This window comes from Amyelois transitella, chromosome Z (genome assembly GCF_032362555.1).
Source record: "Amyelois transitella isolate CPQ chromosome Z, ilAmyTran1.1, whole genome shotgun sequence".
Lineage (NCBI taxonomy): Eukaryota > Metazoa > Arthropoda > Insecta > Lepidoptera > Pyralidae > Amyelois > Amyelois transitella.
Genome location: NC_083535.1, coordinates 1,124,732 through 1,143,266, shown reverse-complemented (window position 1 = coordinate 1,143,266; position 18,535 = coordinate 1,124,732). Strand labels below are relative to the sequence as shown.

The following is an 18,535-nucleotide window of genomic DNA, read 5'->3' as shown; positions in this document are numbered from 1 at the left end:
TTTCTCAATCTTAAACCACTCAGTGTGCGCTCCGTTTATCCTGACACAAGCACTCGAATCCTCATATAAGGATTTCAGTGCTCGTATTAAGAGACTGCTCACCCCATGCATAGAAAGTGCTGACCACAATTCATTCCTCTCAACTCTGTCATAGGCCTTTTCCAGATCTACGAATGTGCAATAGACTTTTTGACTCTTGGCCAAAAACTTTTCGGCTATGCACCGCAAGGAAAAGACCTGATCAGTACATCCCATTCCCTTTCGAAATCCCGCTTGAGCATCCCATATTTTGTCATCAGTTTCATTCCTGACTCTATTAATCAATACCTTAGCATACAATTTGCCGACGACGCTAAGCAGGCTTATACCACGATAATTTTTGCAGTCCAGCTGTGACCCTTTTCCTTTGTAAAGTGGCACGATAACAGCCTTACACCAATCTTTGGGTACTCGGCCGCTTCTCCAACACAAATTGAAAAGGCAGTACAACTGACTAGCTACTACGCCTTTTCCTGCTTTAAGCATCTCGACCGACACTCTATCACACCCAGCAGCCTTTCCCGCTTTCATACTCTTAAGTGCTTCCACAATTTCGAACATTTCAATTTCGCCTTCCATCTCATTCTCTTTTTCTTCGCTATAGCAGAAATCTTTCTTATTTCCTTCCTTTTTTTCAAATAAACTTTCAAAATAGTCCTTCCATATCTTTAGTACACATTCTTCTCCTTTCACAACGCTACCATCCTGGCATCTGATCCTAGTCAGCTCTCTGGTTATAGTATTTCCTCGGGCTGACCTTACGGATTTCCAGAATACTTTCAGATTTGACTGAAAGTCTTCTGATAGCCTTTTATCAAAATCCTCTTTATACTCTTCTTTCTTTCTAATCACAGCTTTCTTAACCAAATCTTTCATTTTCTTATATTCCTTACGTGCTTCATTCACATCTTCATCTATAACCTCTTGCATTCTTAAGTTAGCTTTTGCTGCTAACAAATCCAGCCATGCTTTCTTCTTTAATCGCACCAGTTCTTGCACATCTTTACTCATCCACGCATTTTTGTGATTTTTTCCTTTCCTTCTTCTACTTACACCACACACTTCAACAGCTACTTTCACAATTCTTTCTTTAAATTCCTTCCATCCATCTTCAATATCGCTCATTTCCTCTAAATCTTCAAATTCATCCTTCAGTCTATTAATATACTTCTTACCTACATCCATATCTTGCAAATTTTCTACTTTTACTCTTTCCAAAGCGCTGGTTTGCTCCCTTACCCTGTGCCGCCAGCGATTGAAGATACCCCTTATCCGGGATATCACCAGTAAATGGTCCGAGTCAATGCCAGCACCGCGATATGCACGGGTATCCAGCACTTTGTTCTTCAATCTTTCATCTACAATCACAAAGTCTATCATACTTTTTAAAATACCTTCCACTCTTGTGTAGGTGTGGATCTCTTTATGTTGAAACATTGAGTTCGACACAAAAAGATCCCACTCTAGACAAATTTCTAATACACTTCTTCCATTATCATTCACCTTTTCGTCACCAAACGCACCAAGCACCTTTTCATATCCATCACGCTTTACACCCACCCATCCATTAAAATCACCTAACATAATAATCTTCTCATTTGGCTTGGTAACTTTCAATACTTCTCTTACACTATTCCAGAACTCCTCGTTTTCGCTTTTTGCTGATGTTGTACCCCTCGAACCCACATCCCAAGGTGCATAAACACCTAGAACGAAGATCCGAGTGATTCCAACTTTCAGCCTAATCCATAGAAGACGAGGGCTGACACACTCATACTCATTCACGCACTCAGCCATTCGTGCAGAAAGAATTAGACCGACCCCTTGACAGCCTCGGCTGGTACTGGAAATTCCAGACCAATACGCCGTGTAAGGGCCGTGCTGCGTCGCGTCGCATCCTTTCCGCTTCGTTTCATTCACGCACAACACATCCAAACGTCTTTCATCCATCATCTGGCATACTTCCTCAATCTTATCCTTCATTCCTCCTCTTACATTCATCGTCGCAAAGCGGCTTTCAGCAGACCGCATACCGCTCCCGCCGGGAACGAGACGTGATGGGGTGCGGACACCATCGCCGCCATTTCTATGCTTTTTAAGGTTCATAATGCGATTCCCACGAGACGCTAGGGAAAAATTTTGTCCGCCCCAGCAGAGCCCCGCATGCCAGGGTAAGGCTAGCCATTACCTGGGGGTCGCCCAACCCCATGGCGGAAGTGGCACGCTCGAGACTAGGCTCGCCCCTAGCCATGCATCCATCGGCGCGGCAGACCTTAGATTGGCAGGGATTTACATTAAAGAGGAATCCCAAGTCTATCCCTTAGTCGGCTCTTACGACATCCGTGGGAAAGAGATGGAGTGGTCCTATTCTTTTGTAATGGTGCCGGGAACCACACGGCGTATAAGGCGGCGGTAGGCTTATAAACTTGGGATTCTTGTTTTAGGCGATGGGCTATCAACCTGTCACTATTTGAATGAGATTCATCTCAATCCTATCTTAAAGCCAAATAGCTGAACGTAGCCCGTCAGTCTTTACAAGACTGTAGGCTCTGTCTACCCCGCAAGGGATATAGACGTGATAATATGTTTATATGTATGTATGTATGTAATAACGTACTCTCACTTAAGAGCAATACAAATTTATCGTTTCAGTGTTAAGCACTATTAACCGAGTTTGTTTGCGTAGTTGTTTGAACTGAGACCAGGAATTTAATTACAGCAGCGCGAGTTTACAGGATGTTTGCCTTTTGAACATACACGACTATACAGGCGGTTGTGGGAGGTACTCAAAAGGGCATGTTCGTTCAGTCACTGACGCGGCTTGAATCAATTATATTTCGCTGCACTAATCAATGGATACTATAAATAGTCGCTTCCTGCGTCTGTTAATCTGTATGTATATTATTGAAACATATATATAATCACGCCTATCTTTCCTTTTGTAACTATACATACATATAATCACGTCTTTATCCCTTGCGAGGTAGACAAACCCAGCAGGCTCGAAAAGACCAATAGGCAACTAGGCTAGCTGTTTGGCTTAATGATAGAATTGAGTATCAAATAGTGACAAGTCGCTAGCCCATCGCTTAAAAGAACTGATAGGTTGATATAAAATGTAGGTCCATTTTATTTTATACACGAGCTTTGCCCGCGACTTCGTCCGCGTGGAATAATTATTTTGGGCATCCTTGAAGCCCTCAAGGATGAATAATTTGCCCCATTTTTTTTCACAATTTCCATTATTTCTTCGCCCCTAATAGTTGCAGCGTGATGTTATATAGACTAAAGCCTTCCTCGATAAATGGTCTATTCAACACAAAAAAGAATTTTTCAATTCGAACCAGTAGTTCATGAGATTAGCGCGTTCAAACAAACAAACAAACTCTTCAGATTTATAATATTAGTATAGATTTATAAAGAAATCTCCGTGTGACCGACTCACTCTACAGGCACAATCTAATAAAAAACTGGTAGTCGAAAGTTGAAATAGCATAGCAAGGAACCTATCCTTAGGGAGTTTCCGATAGCGTCAAGATTGTCATTTCGCGCATAAAGAAGCCGCTGAAAGATAGTGGGAAATAAATTGAAGCGTAAAATAAAGTGAACCCAATTCTGTGCATATGTAATATTCGCTTGGGGCCTTGACAGTGACATTGAAATTGAAGTGCACGTGCATTGCGCCCGGACACAGAGATAGATCAAGTTAGATAGCGCCAATTCAATCGTATGTACAATAGCCGAGTTTCTCGAGTATATAGTAAGTATTTCACTGTTTATACTTAAATTTTACCATTTTTCACGACAACTGCAGATACTGTTTGGTAAAAAGAAAGTTTATAGTCCTTTTTCCACGTGGTTTAGCATACAAATTACGTAATCGTTACGAGAAGTGTATGAGTAGCTTATATTAGTGATTATCAAAAAAAAAAATACATTGCAACGCAACTCCAGTGAGTAAATCACATGCATGTAATCACAGCTTTATCCCTAACGGGGTAGAGAAAACCAACAGTTTAAAAAACATGAGAGGCCACTTTTATCAGCATGTAATTTTTATTCATTTTATTATTTAATAATTGTCATAGCTTTTAGTTCACAACATTGGTTGTCGTCAAATAGCTAAAGGCAAATGTTTATATCATTCAGGTATCAGGTATCACTCTGTTTTTCGACAAAACACACAAGTACACTTCAATTTCACTGACGCGGTCTAGCGTGATCTATGTCTACGTAGCCGGATCAAGAAAATATCACAGCGTACCACCGAGCAATAAAGTTAGTCTTTGACTGTCGTTGGTTTAAACACAGAGACCGCATTTCGCACCAAATTTGAAATATGCGCGGGCGAAATCTAGTTTTCTCACGTTTTATGGAAAGGCAAAGAGCTCCTATTACGGCACTAGTATCAAATTTAGAGCTTGTATCGAGAGTACATACATACATACCATCACGCCTGTTTCCCATTGGTGCAGGCAGAGACTATGTATCGAGCGTAGGTACTATAAAATGGATTAAACTTATTTTTTTAGGTTTGGGATTCTTTATTGGGTGATGTGCTGGTCTAAACCATCTCTATCTCTGGTAAACTGGTCACTATTTGAATCTCATTTCTATCATTGGTCCTGGCAGCTGAACATGGCTTGTCGGTTTTCAAGACTGTTGGCTATGTCTACCCCGCAAGGGATATAGACGTGACCAAATGTATGTATGTATGATTTAACAATGGTCAAGTATCCCCCGCAAAGATTGTGGAGGTGAGACGGGAGTCGTGTCTTTAAGCCAATGTCATGGTCTCATGTGAACCCTGCGCTCGTCTCCACACAGGCGAGTAGGGGACAAAACTAAGGGATAAAAAGCAAAATTTAAACTTAATTGAACAAAGCTTATAACAATTGAAACACAAATTTATTAATTTGACCAAATATTTGAAATAATTGTACGTCTGGCCTTTCCAATTATACGGATGCAAAATTTGAGTCAATAATCAAAGGTATTTCCAACTATCATCAAAGCTAATGAACCGAAATTGATGAAAGGAAATTATTTTGCAATAAGTACTTATCGTGCTTAATAACTGAAACAGACAGAGCTTCCGATATATTTTGAGAGGTAAATAATTGCATTTCAATATGAAATTGTTTTTACAATGCTTTTTATTATAACTTTGGTACTTCCGATATATTTTGGGAGTTAAATAATTGCATTTCAATATGAAATCGTTTTTACAATGCTTTTTGATATAACTTTGGTATAAAAATTGATGAGTGTGAATGAATCCTTTATAGCCCGTGTTTCAAGTGGAATGGGCAGGCCTTGAGCAACTTACCTGATCTAAACGGAGACGTCTGCCTACCCCTCCGGAAAAGAGGCGTGTTTTATGTATATATAACAAGAGATTAACTAAAACGCCGTGTGGTTCCCGACACTTAAGAATAGGAGCACTCCATATACCCATGGATGTCGTAAAAGGGCTTATACCATTTACCTTTTACGACATCAGTAGACAGAGCCAGCAGTCTTGAAAGACTGACAGGCCACGTTCAGCTGTTTGGCTTAATGATACAATTGAGAATCAAATAGTCACAGGTTGCTAGCCCATCGCTTATAAGAAGAACCCCAAGTTTACATACATACATACATAAAATCACGCCTCTTTCCCGGAGGGGTAGGCAGAGACTACCTCTTTCCACTTTCACACGTTTATAATATATTTATTAATTTATATTCGTATGGAGCCTCCATACGAATATGAAGTTGCAGGCACAAAGTAATGAAATATATTATTAGAATGATCATTAGGTATTCGCAATTAGCATCAGTCAATCAGTGGAATTAATAATTAATGAAATGTCGATATTTAACACGAAATTACATGATTGATAAGCTTTTCATAGAACTCATTTGAGTATTAACCTAGCAATATAATTATCAGCGTAATTCTAGTGGTCAAAGTCGCTGACACAAACTAGTGTAAGTATAAATCATACACTGTTACCCTTGTGAATTAGACAGATGTATGACCCAAATGTTTCAGTCAAACTTTGGCTGACATATCTGACTGACCTGAGTGGGAAAAGGGTTATTTCACAGCCGGAGGCAAATCTCCAGAAGTTTTCATTGGCCGCTATTTTCGGATAGTACTTTATTTGTTTCTATAATAAATAATATATATGGTCACATCTATATCCCTTGCGGGGTAGACAGAGCCAACAGTCTTTAAAAGACTGAATGGCCACGTTCAGCTATTTGATAGCTCAATGATAGAATTGAGATTCAAATAGTGACAGGTTGCTAACCCATCGCCTAAAAAAGAATTCAAAGTTTGTAAGTCTATCCCTTAGTCGCCTTTTAAGACATCCATGGGAAAGAGATGGAGTGGTCCTATTCTTTTTTTATATTGGTGCCGGCAGATTTGTTTCTCTTCTCCAAAAATTTTGAATCAATCGCCATTTAGCAAAATGTGAAAGAACGAGCCGAGGCTCTGATAGGTCGGTCAGATTAAAACCAGATTTTTGGCTGTTCAAGGCGTCGTGTCTTGATGTCGTCTCAGTCAAATTTTGATTGTCCTTTTTTTGGCTAGTTTCGGGCCTGCAACCTGTCACTATTTGAATCTCAATTATATCATTAAGCCACACCGCTGAACGCAGCCCATCAGACTTTTTAAGACTGTTGGCTCTGTCTACCCCGCAGGGGATATGTATGTATGTATTTTGTTTTATAAAATATATATAAACGTAAACTAACAATACTGTCAAACAGGCCGGCCGTAGGTAGGTAAATCTAAAGATGTCATTCATGCCAGTCAAGAGCAAACTCTTATTAGTAATCCTGTCTAAGATGTATAAAAATAAACACATACCTAGAATATCGACTTACCCAACAATGGAGTCTTTAAACAAACATTGTGTCGTCTAGATGCTAGACTTAACAAACCCACATTGAAACTCGATCGAACGTTAAAAAAAATAATGACAATATTAACCTTTGCGCAAATTCAAATTCAACATTTTTATTGATTACTAGCTTTGCCCGCAACTTCGTCCGCGTGAAATAGTTATTTTGGGCATCATTGAAGCCCTGAAGGATTAATAATTAGCCCCGTTTTCTTTTTCACATTTTCCATTATTTCTGCGCTCCTTATATGTTGCAGCGTGATGTTGTATAGCCAATTGCCTTCCTCGATAAATGGTCTACCTATTCAACGCAAAAAAAAATTCAATTCGAATAATTAGTTCTTCAGATAAGCGCGTTCAAACAAACAAACAAACTCTTCAGCTTTATAATATTAGTGTATATAGATCATGGTACATTAAGAACACAACTTAATAATTATCATACATAATTGACATAATTGACGAAATATTAGTATCAAGCATTAATTTTACATTCATTCATTTTTTTTAATGTAGACAATGTGCATTCGTCCACGATTTAGATTTAAGAGATCTATATTTGTAAATTGACGCCCGGTGAAAATGCAGCAGTGTAGTTTGTTTCGCCGCTTCTTCTACACATGTGCTTTGAAAGCGGTAGTAGTTATAATTACCAAAAAGTGATACCTTGTTTGACGTCGAATAAATAACTTAAAACTAAAATTTGTGCCGCTATCAAAGCGTCAGTGCAGTTGAAGCGATAACAAACTGCAATGCAGCATTTTCTTCAATAACCATACAACTTCACAATAAAATAAACTTAGAATTACAAAATAAACGACGTGGACGAGAGAATATATTTTTATAATGTATAATGATTTACTTAATTGAAATTTAAGTAATATATGAATGTGGATGAACGTATAGTAGTGTGCAGGAATCGTGGCAAGTGGAAAGATGTGGTCTCTGCCTACCCCTCCGGTACAAAGGCGTTATTTGTGTTTGTATGTATGTAATATAAACAGACCTTCCTCGTGGTAACAAAATATTGAGACCACAAGCTCTAAGACCACAGTTCCCATGGGAATTGCGAAAAACCTGTACTCTTTTATACATAACATACATATGGTCACGTCTATATCCCTTGCGGGGTAGACAGAGCTAACAGTCTTGAAGACTAAATGGCCACGTTCAGCTATTTGGCTTAATGATAGAATTGAGATTCAAATAGTGATAGGTTGCTAGCCCATCGCCTAAAAAAGAATCCCATGTTTGAAAGCATATCCCTTAGTCGCCTTTTACGACATCCATGGGAAAGAGATGGAGTGGTCCTATTCTTTTTTGTATTGGTGCCGGGAACTACACGGCATTCTTTTATATATGGCTTTATATTCAATTCGTTGCTATTTTTTAAGTGTTGTTAATTCCATTGTATTTATATAGATGGCGTTAAATTCATCACTTTTTCTAGATAGCGCTAAATATTCAATTGCGCGGGAGAAACCGCGGGTAAAAGCTAGTATTAAAACAACAGGTAAACAAGACGTTGGGACGCCCCGCCGTTGCATGTGTCAAAACTGTCAATTGGACAACTAATCACCGTGATATTGTAAGCGAGAATCGAGTCTGTCTGTCTGGGTGACCCCCTTAGAAATCGCAATAAGGAAATATTTATTTATTTATTTATTTACTAGAGGCCGCCCGCGACTTCGTCCGCATGGAAACCCTATCAATCCCGCGGGAACTCTGGGATAAAAAGTAGCCTATGTGTTATTCTGGGTCTTCAGCTACCTACATACCAAATTTCATGGTAATCGGTTCAGTAGTTTTTGCGTGAAAGAGTAACAAACATCCATACATCCATACAAACTTTCGCCTTTATAATAGTAGTAGGATTGACAATAACCAACCCTATCATTACAGTGTTACCCAATGCGATAGAGTAGCTAATTAAATTACAATTATATTAAGCAAAATATTTGTGTACTTATGAGGATAATTCATATAACATAGCTCTTGTGAACTCACGTCAAATAGAATTGCCATACCGTGTTTGAAACTATAATTATAGGTGTATACATACATACATACAGACATATGGTCACGTCTATATCCCTTGCGGGGTAGACCGAGCCAACAGTCTTAAAAAGACTGATGGGCCGCGTTCAGCTGTGTGGCTTAATGATATGAATTTTTGTATTGGTGCCGGGAACCACACGGCACGGATGTGTATATGTGATTGCATTAGCGATAAGTTCCGCCTTTGTACCATCGCTGTATGTTTAGTGCTGTTTTGTATGTTAATGCAGTGTGGTTCCCGGCACCAATAGAAGACTCATAAACTTGCGATACTCCTTTTAGGCGATGCGCTAGCAACCTGTCACTATTTGAATCTCGATTCTATCATTAGGCCAAACAGCTGAACGTGGCCTATCATCAGTCTTTTAAAGACTATTGGCTCCGTCTACCCCGCAAGGGTTATAGACGTGATTATATGTATAATTATATAGATAAACATCCAAGACCCAGGAGAGTCAGAGGAAGTTCGTTTTTCCATAAGGAATAAAACGTAGATGTAGGTACCTATGTATGAATGAGACGGTAAGAAAGAAGAAATATTTCGTCCAATGTCTGCATGTTGGTGATACGCAGTAGGTACTTTATGAAATATAGAGTTATTAATACCGCTAATTGGACCTCCGTGGCGATATTATTTGTCAAACTTAGTTCGGCATTGGATTTATTGGTAACCGCTGTTACGCCGCGGTTTCGTCCGGGCGAATTCCGGTAGGTACATACATACATATAATCACGTCTATATCTCTTGCGGGGTAGACAGAGCCTACAGTCTTTTAAAGACTGATAGGCCACGTTCAGCTATTTGGCTTTAAGATAGGATTGAGATTCAAATAGTGACAGGTTGCTAGCCCATCGCCTAAAAGAAAAATCCCAAGTTTATAAGCCTACCACTTAGTCGGCTTTTACGACATCCATGGGAAAGAGATGGAGTGGTCCTATTCTTTTTTGTTTTGGTGCCGGGAACCACACGGTAGGTACACTATATAAATTTAATGCCGTGGAGTAATCGGTACCAATATAAAAAAATAATAGGACCACTGTGGCCATCTCTTTCCCGTGGATATCGTTAGAGGCGACTAAGGGATAGGCTTTAATCTTTTCGCCTTTTGCTGCTGTGTTTTTAATACATGATTGTGAATTTGCTGTAATATACTAAAAAGAATTATCGTATTGTATTGTAAACTTGGGATTGTTTTTTAGGGCGATGTTACAGGTAACTATTTGAATATCGATTCTGTCATTAAGCCAAACAGCTGAACGTGGCATTTCAGTCTTTTCAAGACTGATGACTGGCTCTGTCTATCCCGAATGGGATATAGACGTGACTATATGTATATAGTTTTAATCTCTATTCATCTCTAAAGGTTAAACACTAAACTGTGACTTTAAGAATATTCCATTAGAACCTATAGAATTATGTCAACATAATTATTTGCACATACGCTTTCGACCTTGGCCGTAGAGCTTGACAAAGCCAAGGTTAAGCTGCAAAGTTGTTTGAAACTTGAAAGATGAAGAAAAATCCCACCAAAGGAAAGGTCTTCCGTTTTAATCTAATAAAAATTGCGTTCAAACAACAAGTTTCTCGTACAAACATAATCCTATCTCCTTGGCGCGTGCAAGGTGCAGTAGTTTCAACAAAATGGCGGCAAAATGAAACGGGCGGAATTTTTTTACCGAGGTAAAGATTCCGTACAGTTTGTTGGTTATTTTTAAGTGAAAATAAAGAAAAGAAAGTGAAAATAAAGAATATCTAGGTATATTATTTTATTCGGTCGGCTCTGTACTTTTAAAAAATCAGGCAAGATGATGTTAGATATTACGAGTATTGAATACTAGCTTGTTGCCCGCAACTGCCTTTTCGTGTCGTCTAAGGAATAGGCTTATAAACTTGGGATTCTTCTTTGAGGCAACGGCTAGCAACCTGTCACTATATGAATTTCGATTCTAACATTAAAACCAGCCTATCAATCTTTTCAAGACTCTGTCTTCTCCGCAAGGGATATAGACGTGATTAAATTGTACGTTGGTATGTAATTATATAACTAACTAGCTGTGCCCGCGACTTCGTCCACGTGGAATAGTTATTTTGGGCATCATTGAAGCCCTCAAGGATGAATAATTATCTACTTTTTTTTTACATTTTCCATTATTTCTTCACTCCTTATTGTTGCAGCGTCATGTTATATAGCCTACAGCCTTCTTCGATAAATGGTCTATTTAATACAAAAATAATTTTTCAATTCGAACCAGTAGTTCCTGAGATAAGCGCGTCCAAACAAACAAACAAACAGACAAACACTTCAGCTTTACAATATTAGTATATATGAACCAAACATAAGGTTTTGGCCATTTTACTCTGAACTACGATACCCTAAAACCAATATCTCAGACAAGCTCAAAGAGAAGAGGTAGGTACTATAGTTAATTGTGGCTTTTATAAAACTGGAGATGCGCAATAACGTCAAGACAAAGAGACTTAACCCTGACACTGGATATTGTGAAAAGTGCAATCACATCTTTTGATGGGACAATATTGACATCGGAAACCTAAGATGGCTCTGCAGAATAATGAGAATCAAGCAAAAGGATGTTAGACATTATTTAATATAAAGAGTAAGTATTAATAGCTACATACATATATGTATATAAGAGGTTTTGTTTACTAGGGGTAAAGAAAAACTATTGTTTATTTGTAAATTTAAGGTTGGCTAGACGAGATACTATATTATATTATCTTTTCCAGCCAACAAACAACAAGTATATTATATATATTATAGAGATAAGCCCTCTTTATTAGTTAAAAAAAAATTTTGCAAAAAAGTCTCAATTTGCATATATATTACTTTCTGCGCGAATTTGAAGGAGTGAAGAAGAACCATAGAGTGAGCCATTTGCTTTTTTTGTCTGTAAAAGTCAGGCAAGGCAGAGGCCTAACGACTTGGCATGTCTATCAGGCGATGCACTAGCAACTTGTCACTATCTGAACATACATACATATCGTCACATCTATATCCCTTGCGGGGTAGACAGAGCCAACAGTCTTGAAAAGACTGAAAAACCACGTTCAGCTGTTTGGCTTAATGATAGAATTGAGATTCAAATAGTGACAGGTTGCTAGCCCATCGCCTATAAGAAGAATGCCAAGTTTATGAGCCAATCCCTTAGTCGCCTTTTACGACATCCATAGGAACGAGATGGAGTGGTCCTATTATTTTTTTACACCGCAAGGGATACAGACGTGATTATAGATTATATGTAATTATGTATGACTGTAGGTAAATATGCTTTATTCTCCCGGTGGACAAGATTTAGCGTCAAAATGTGATTGCTACACATGAAATGCCAGGAACATACCCCGGTTCCCGGTCGAAAAGCCGTGTTGTATCGATATGAATTTCCGGGACACCTACACAGGGGCGATTGATCGACTCGACTGTGACATGACATATGTATGTTAGCAAACATATTGGACTTTTCCTAACTCACCACAGTTTCAGATCACTACAGTCTTAATATACATAGGTACCAAACACAATTTATTTAGGTAAGCAAAGTGATATTTTTTTTTTTGAAAAATCACATTACTTTTTCTAGATGAAGAAGAAGAAAAAGAAGTAATGTGATATTTTTTATCAACTAATCTATTATGTTTGCCTGTATGATTATTTATTATAAAATATAGTATCATTGACTGTGTATTCCATTACACAATTCTTAAACTCCTAATTGTTCTGTGTTTATTTATTTGTTACTTGGAGATTTATATTAAAACTAGGTTTTGTCTCGAAATTAAATTCATTAATTCGTTGAACATATTGCCGTTGTGTGACGTAAGGACAGTTATTACATACATAAATCACGTCTTTATCCTTTACGAGATAGACAGAGCCAATTGTTTCGAAAATATTCGACGGCACCGTTGAGGTGGTCAGCCGAATGATACTACATAATATAGAAGAAGTAACATTATAGTGAAAAAACACCGTAACGTATTAGGAAAACAACAGCACTGAAGATTTATGGCGACTCATAGATTTAAAATTTGAATTAATAAACTTTTTTAATAAAGGTGAGATCGCGATCACAAGGGTGGACTGACCAGGGGTTAGATATAGTTTTCACCATCTTTATTATACTTTTATAACGTTAATTTTACTTGTTTGGATAATATTTTTCGCATCATATACCTATCCAAATACTTCAAAATGTACAGCTTTAAATATTATATCACAGCCATGAGGTTTAAAACTTGGATCATCAGGCATAGGTAATCATCTCACATTTATCACTGTAGTTTTGGAGAAACTGTAACACCAAGATGTGCAGAAAACTCAAAAAAAAGATTATTGAGACAAAGTTTAGATGAGATATTATTATTATTTATCTTATATTAGTTTAGATAGACACCCTGTCCACCTTTGACAAAACTGTCTAAGACGTCGACAAAAAAATTCTTACATGCATACATAAAATCATGTCTACATCCCTTGCGGGGTAGACAGAACCAACAGTCTTGAAAAGACTGATAGGCCACGTTCAGCTGTTTGGCTTGATGATAGAATTGAGATTCAAATAGTAACAGGTTGCTAGCCCATCGCCTAAAAGAAGAATCCGCAAGTTTATAAGCCTATCCCTTAGTCACCTTTTACGACCTCCATGGAAACGAGATGGAGTGGTCCTATTCTTTTTTATTAGTGCGTTCCCGGCACTACGGGAACTACCCACGGCAAAAATAAAATTCTTCTATAAAAAAATGGCATTTTGATGGGTGTGCATCAAAATGCCATTTTATTATAGAAGAATTTTTTAGAAGAAAACAAACGTGTAAGCTGAATAGAATGCACATGCTCTAACATTCCAATTTCCTTTGAATTTCAAGGTCTTCCCACTCGGAGCAAGCGGGATAATTTTATAATATGCTCTCAAACATTTCTATGCAACGGCTTTCCGAAGATTTACGAGGGATTCTTTGAACGTTTTAGCTCGTTATACGGCTGTTATTAAAAAGAGTACCTAAAGCAAAGGTGAATATATGCTGGCCATTATAAAACTTTCTGCTTGAGCGACCTTGACCTTGCTGGATCAAATCCACAATTATCAGGGTCTTGGAAATAATAGGAATGATCTGTATCACATTCACCAGAACTTATCACTTCTCTGTTATCTTATATTATTTCAATTTCAGTCAGATTGGATTCAAATTGAACTGTATTAAAACCTGATAAAGAATAAAGTATCCTTGACACAAGTTTTGAACTTGGCGGCTATCTGTGTGATTTATCCCGTATTATTACTCATTGGGAAGTGATCTCCTGGTCGAAGTTCTTCGAGTCGTTCAGCATGACCAGGGCGAACTTCCAGTCCTCCATCAGAGCGACCTGCATCATCATACGCTCAGTTTGATAGTGCTGTCCTATGACCTGCTTTAATTACTTACTGTGCAGTGTTCTCCTGGGCAATGTTCTTCAGCTGGTCCAGCATTAGCAGGGCATGCTTGAGGTTCTACATCAGCGTGACCTGCCTCATCATACGCTCAGTTTGATAGAGCTGTCCTATGACCTGCTTTCATTACTTACTGTGCAGTGCTCTCCTGGCCAATGTTCTTCAGCTGGTCCAGCATTAGCAGGGCATGCTTGGGGTTCTCCATCAGCGTGAGCTGCATCATCATGCGGTTAGTTTGATAGTGCTGTCTTTTGACCTGCTTTAATTACTTACTGTGCAGTGCTCTCCTGGCCAATGTTCTTCAGCTGGTCCAGCATTAGCAGGGCGTGCTTGAGGTTCTCCATCAGCGTGACCTGCATTATCATGCGCTCAGTTTGATAGTGCTGTCCTATGACCTGCTTTCATTACTTACTGTGCAGTGCTCTCCTGGCCAATGTTCTTCAGCTGGTCCAGCATTAGCAGGGCGTGCTTGAGGTTCTCCATCAGCGTGACCTGCATTATCATGCGCTCAGTTTGATAGTGCTGTCCTATGACCTGCTTTCATTACTTACTGTGCAGTGCTCTCCTGACCAATGTTCTTCAGCTGGTCCAGCATTAGCAGGGCATGCTTGAGGTTCTCCATCAGCGTGAGCTGCATCATCATGCGCTCAGTTTGATAGTGCTGTCCTATGACCTGCTTTCATTACTTACTGTGCAGTGCTCTCCTGACCAATGTTCTTCAGCTGGTCCAGCATTAGCAGGGCATGCTTGAGGTTCTCCATCAGCGTGAGCTGCATCATCATGCGCTCAGTTTGATAGTGCTGTCCCATGACCTGCTTTAATTACTTACTGTGCAGTGCTCTCCTGACCAATGTTCTTCAGCTGGTCCAGCATTAGCAGGGCGTGCTTGAGGTTCTCCATCAGCGTGAGCTGCATCATCATGCGGTTAGTTTGATAGTGCTGTCATTTTGACCTGCTTTCATTACTTACTGTGCAGTGCTCTCCTGACCAATGTTCTTCAGCTGGTCCAGCATTAGCAGGGCATGCTTGCGGTCCTCCATCAGTGCGTCTCGCTTCGCGCTGTTCAGCGTCAGCTGCATCATCAGCCGTTCAGTTTGGTAATGCTGCTCTTTTAACCTGTTTTTACAGGAATTTATCATTATTTGGTTTTTAGAAGTGAATAGGAAGAAATGATACACTAGCAATACTGAAAGTCCAGCTCTTGGGGTTTAGGCAATTACTTTTGATGGGCTCATGTAATTAATTCCATCTATTTTTTCTTGACCCTGATCTTGGTTCGAGTAAGTAACGTTTTTACAGCGACTCTCGTCTTACCTTCGCCACGTCTTGCAACTAACCAAACCCATAAAGAATAATGTTAAATCCAGTTGCCTGAATGCACGATGTACACTACTTCATTCACAAAGTTTTCCATTACCTTGCTACCATCGGATAACACCCAACCTAACAAACATGATGGCTGAAAGCGTAGACGAAAAAATCAGATTTAGGAAAACCCCACGATACCTTGGCAGTATCTGATCGAAAGTGGACACAAGTGTGGCCTTCTGCAGCCTTTTGCAGATCGACATGACCTCCTCAAGCTCCCAGTGGATGGAGTGCTTGCTCTTGGTGTCTTCATCTTCGTACAGATCATCTAAATTTGTCGCTTCCTGCACACGAGACGTATGTTGAAATATATTGAGACCAGGAAAGTAACCACTCGGATGGATGAAAAGAAGAGGTTTAGTTTACTGCTGTATGCATCTGCACACAGCAGTAAACTAAACCTCTTCTTTCTAAACCTCTTCTTCTTTAAAACGAATCTTCGTTGCAGGAGCCAAAAGTCTTAAATAGACTGAAAGGCAACGTTCAGATGTAGGTATGGCTTTATGCATGGAATTGAGATTCAAATAGTTACAGATTCCTATCAATAGCTTAAGAAGAATCTCAAGTTTATATACTTGATACCACGAGTGATTGACTGACAGAAAGATAACAGTTAAACTCAAATTAAGGACGTCCTGGTAAAAGGTCAGGTCAAAAGTACCCGAAACCGCCGAGCTTGCATGAAGAGAGTTATGAATGTGGATGAAGCGAAGGAAGTATGGAGAGATCGTGGCCAGTGGAAAGAGGTAGTCTCTGCCTACCCCTCCGGGAAAGAGGCGTGATTTTATGTATGTATGTAAAGACAACTTGTAGCCCAAACCGCTGGATCTACAGATTTGAAATTCGGCATCACTTCCTTATGTGATCTAAAGATTTAATAAGAGAGAATTTCCCGAAATTTCGTATATACTATAGTGTCTGGAGAAGGATATATGGTACTTTTCATTCCAGTAAAAACTATAGTTTCATTGAGATTAGCAAAAAACCTATATTTTTTTTGTTGGTGGCGCTAAATTCGCTAGGGCACAGCATAAGCTAGTATATACATAACTAGCTGTGCCCGTGACTTCGTCCGCGTTTAATAGTTTTTTCGGGCATCATTGAAGCCCTCAAGGATGATTAATTTTCCCCTTTTTTTCACATTCTCTATCATTTCTTCGCTCCTAATAGTTACAGCGTGATGTTATATAGCCTAAAGCCTTCCTCGATAAATGGTCTATTCAACGCAAAAAGAATTGTTCAATTCGAACCAGCAGTTCCTGAGATTAGCGCGTTCAAACAAACCAACAAACAAACTCTTCAGCTTTATAATATTAAAGTATAGATTATACCTATTTACCTCCTTACGTATAAGATTCGGGAACGAGTCTGTCAAGTACGCGACCTCCTTCCGCACCAGCTTCAAAGTTCTCGCCCTCTCTTTCATGTTTGCCTTTATCTCTTTCTCCAGCTTGCTGAACTCGAACTTCCTGTCGTCCAGGTACTCCATGGCGAGCTGGCCCATCTCCGTGGCGCCCATCAGACACTTGCCCTGGGCGCGGCAGTCCAGTTTCAACGCTTCGAGGACCACGGTGAAGTAGGACGAATCCTGGAGGGGAAAAAAATACTTCTCATGATGAGGTGGATCTAGCAACTGGCCGGGCATTAGGTCATACATACATACATATGGTCACGTCTATATCCCTTGCGGGGTAGACAGAGCCAACAGTCTTGAAAAGACTGAATGGCCACGTACATCTATTTTGCTTAACGATAGAATTGAAATTAAACTAGCGACAGGTTGCTAGCCCATCGCCTAAAAAAGAATCCCAAGTTTGTAAGCCTATCCTTTAGTCGCCTTTTACGACATCCATGGGAAAGAGATGGAGTGGTCCTATTCTTTTGTGTATTGGTGCCGGGAGCCACATGGCACTACATTAGGCCAGTTTCCCGAAAACAGTGCACATACGTACTAATTATTTTAAGGTTGGAGTTCATACCATTCTTAAATCAAAATCGGTCCATTTCGGTTTAGCCGCGAAAATATAACCAGTCAGATGTCTGTTTAGGAGAGACTGATAGACCGACAAAAGTTTACGCATTTAGGTAATCGCTTTTTGACGACGGTGTGAGATAACATCGTACCTGAATATGTTTTCATTCTTTCATATAATCACGTCTATAACCCTTGCGGGGTAGACAGAGCCAGCAGTCCAGAAAGACTGATAAACCACGTTCAACTGTTAGGCTTAATGATAGAATTGTGATTCAAATTGTGACAAATGTCACGTGCTATGCTTAAAAGAAGAATCCCAAGTTAAAAAATCTATCCCTTAGTCACCTTTTACGACAACCACGGGAAAAAGATTGAATGGTGACTCGTTTTAATATTGACGCTGGGAACCACACGGCATACGCATTTAAGAAACTAAATGTGCTCTTAATATTTAAACTAGGTCAGATCCTACTATGAACAGGTCCTTGGAATATGTCAAAGGAAAATAAATAAAATATTTGCTTATTTTTCATACAAAGATAGCCTAGATGATCCCAAGGAAGGTCTTCTGGGAAGACTACGCAAGGAAACTTCGAGAACGCTCAAGGTAATACATTTTCCTCTTGAAGTAGCATTTAAATAACGAGCGAACTGGGCATTAGTATGGAAAATATCATGTTCCCTTTTGACATTTCTTTTTTTTTAATACAAAAGATGAAATACTTGAGTTTCATTTGTATAACTGTGCCCGAAT

At 39.2% G+C, this 18,535-nt stretch overlaps 1 protein-coding gene across 1 annotated transcript in view; it reads right to left on the bottom strand.

The window, feature by feature from the left end:
- LOC106130497 (uncharacterized) overlaps positions 1-18,535 on the bottom strand; it is a 56,849-nt gene that overhangs the window by 16,470 nt on the left and 21,844 nt on the right. The window contains exons 5-7 of the mRNA XM_060953888.1: positions 17,146-17,394; positions 15,945-16,090; positions 15,408-15,554 (exon numbers count right to left, since the gene is read on the bottom strand). Of these exons, the coding sequence (XP_060809871.1) occupies positions 15,408-15,554; positions 15,945-16,090; positions 17,146-17,394 (542 nt within the window). The remainder of the gene's footprint in view (positions 1-15,407; positions 15,555-15,944; positions 16,091-17,145; positions 17,395-18,535) is intronic.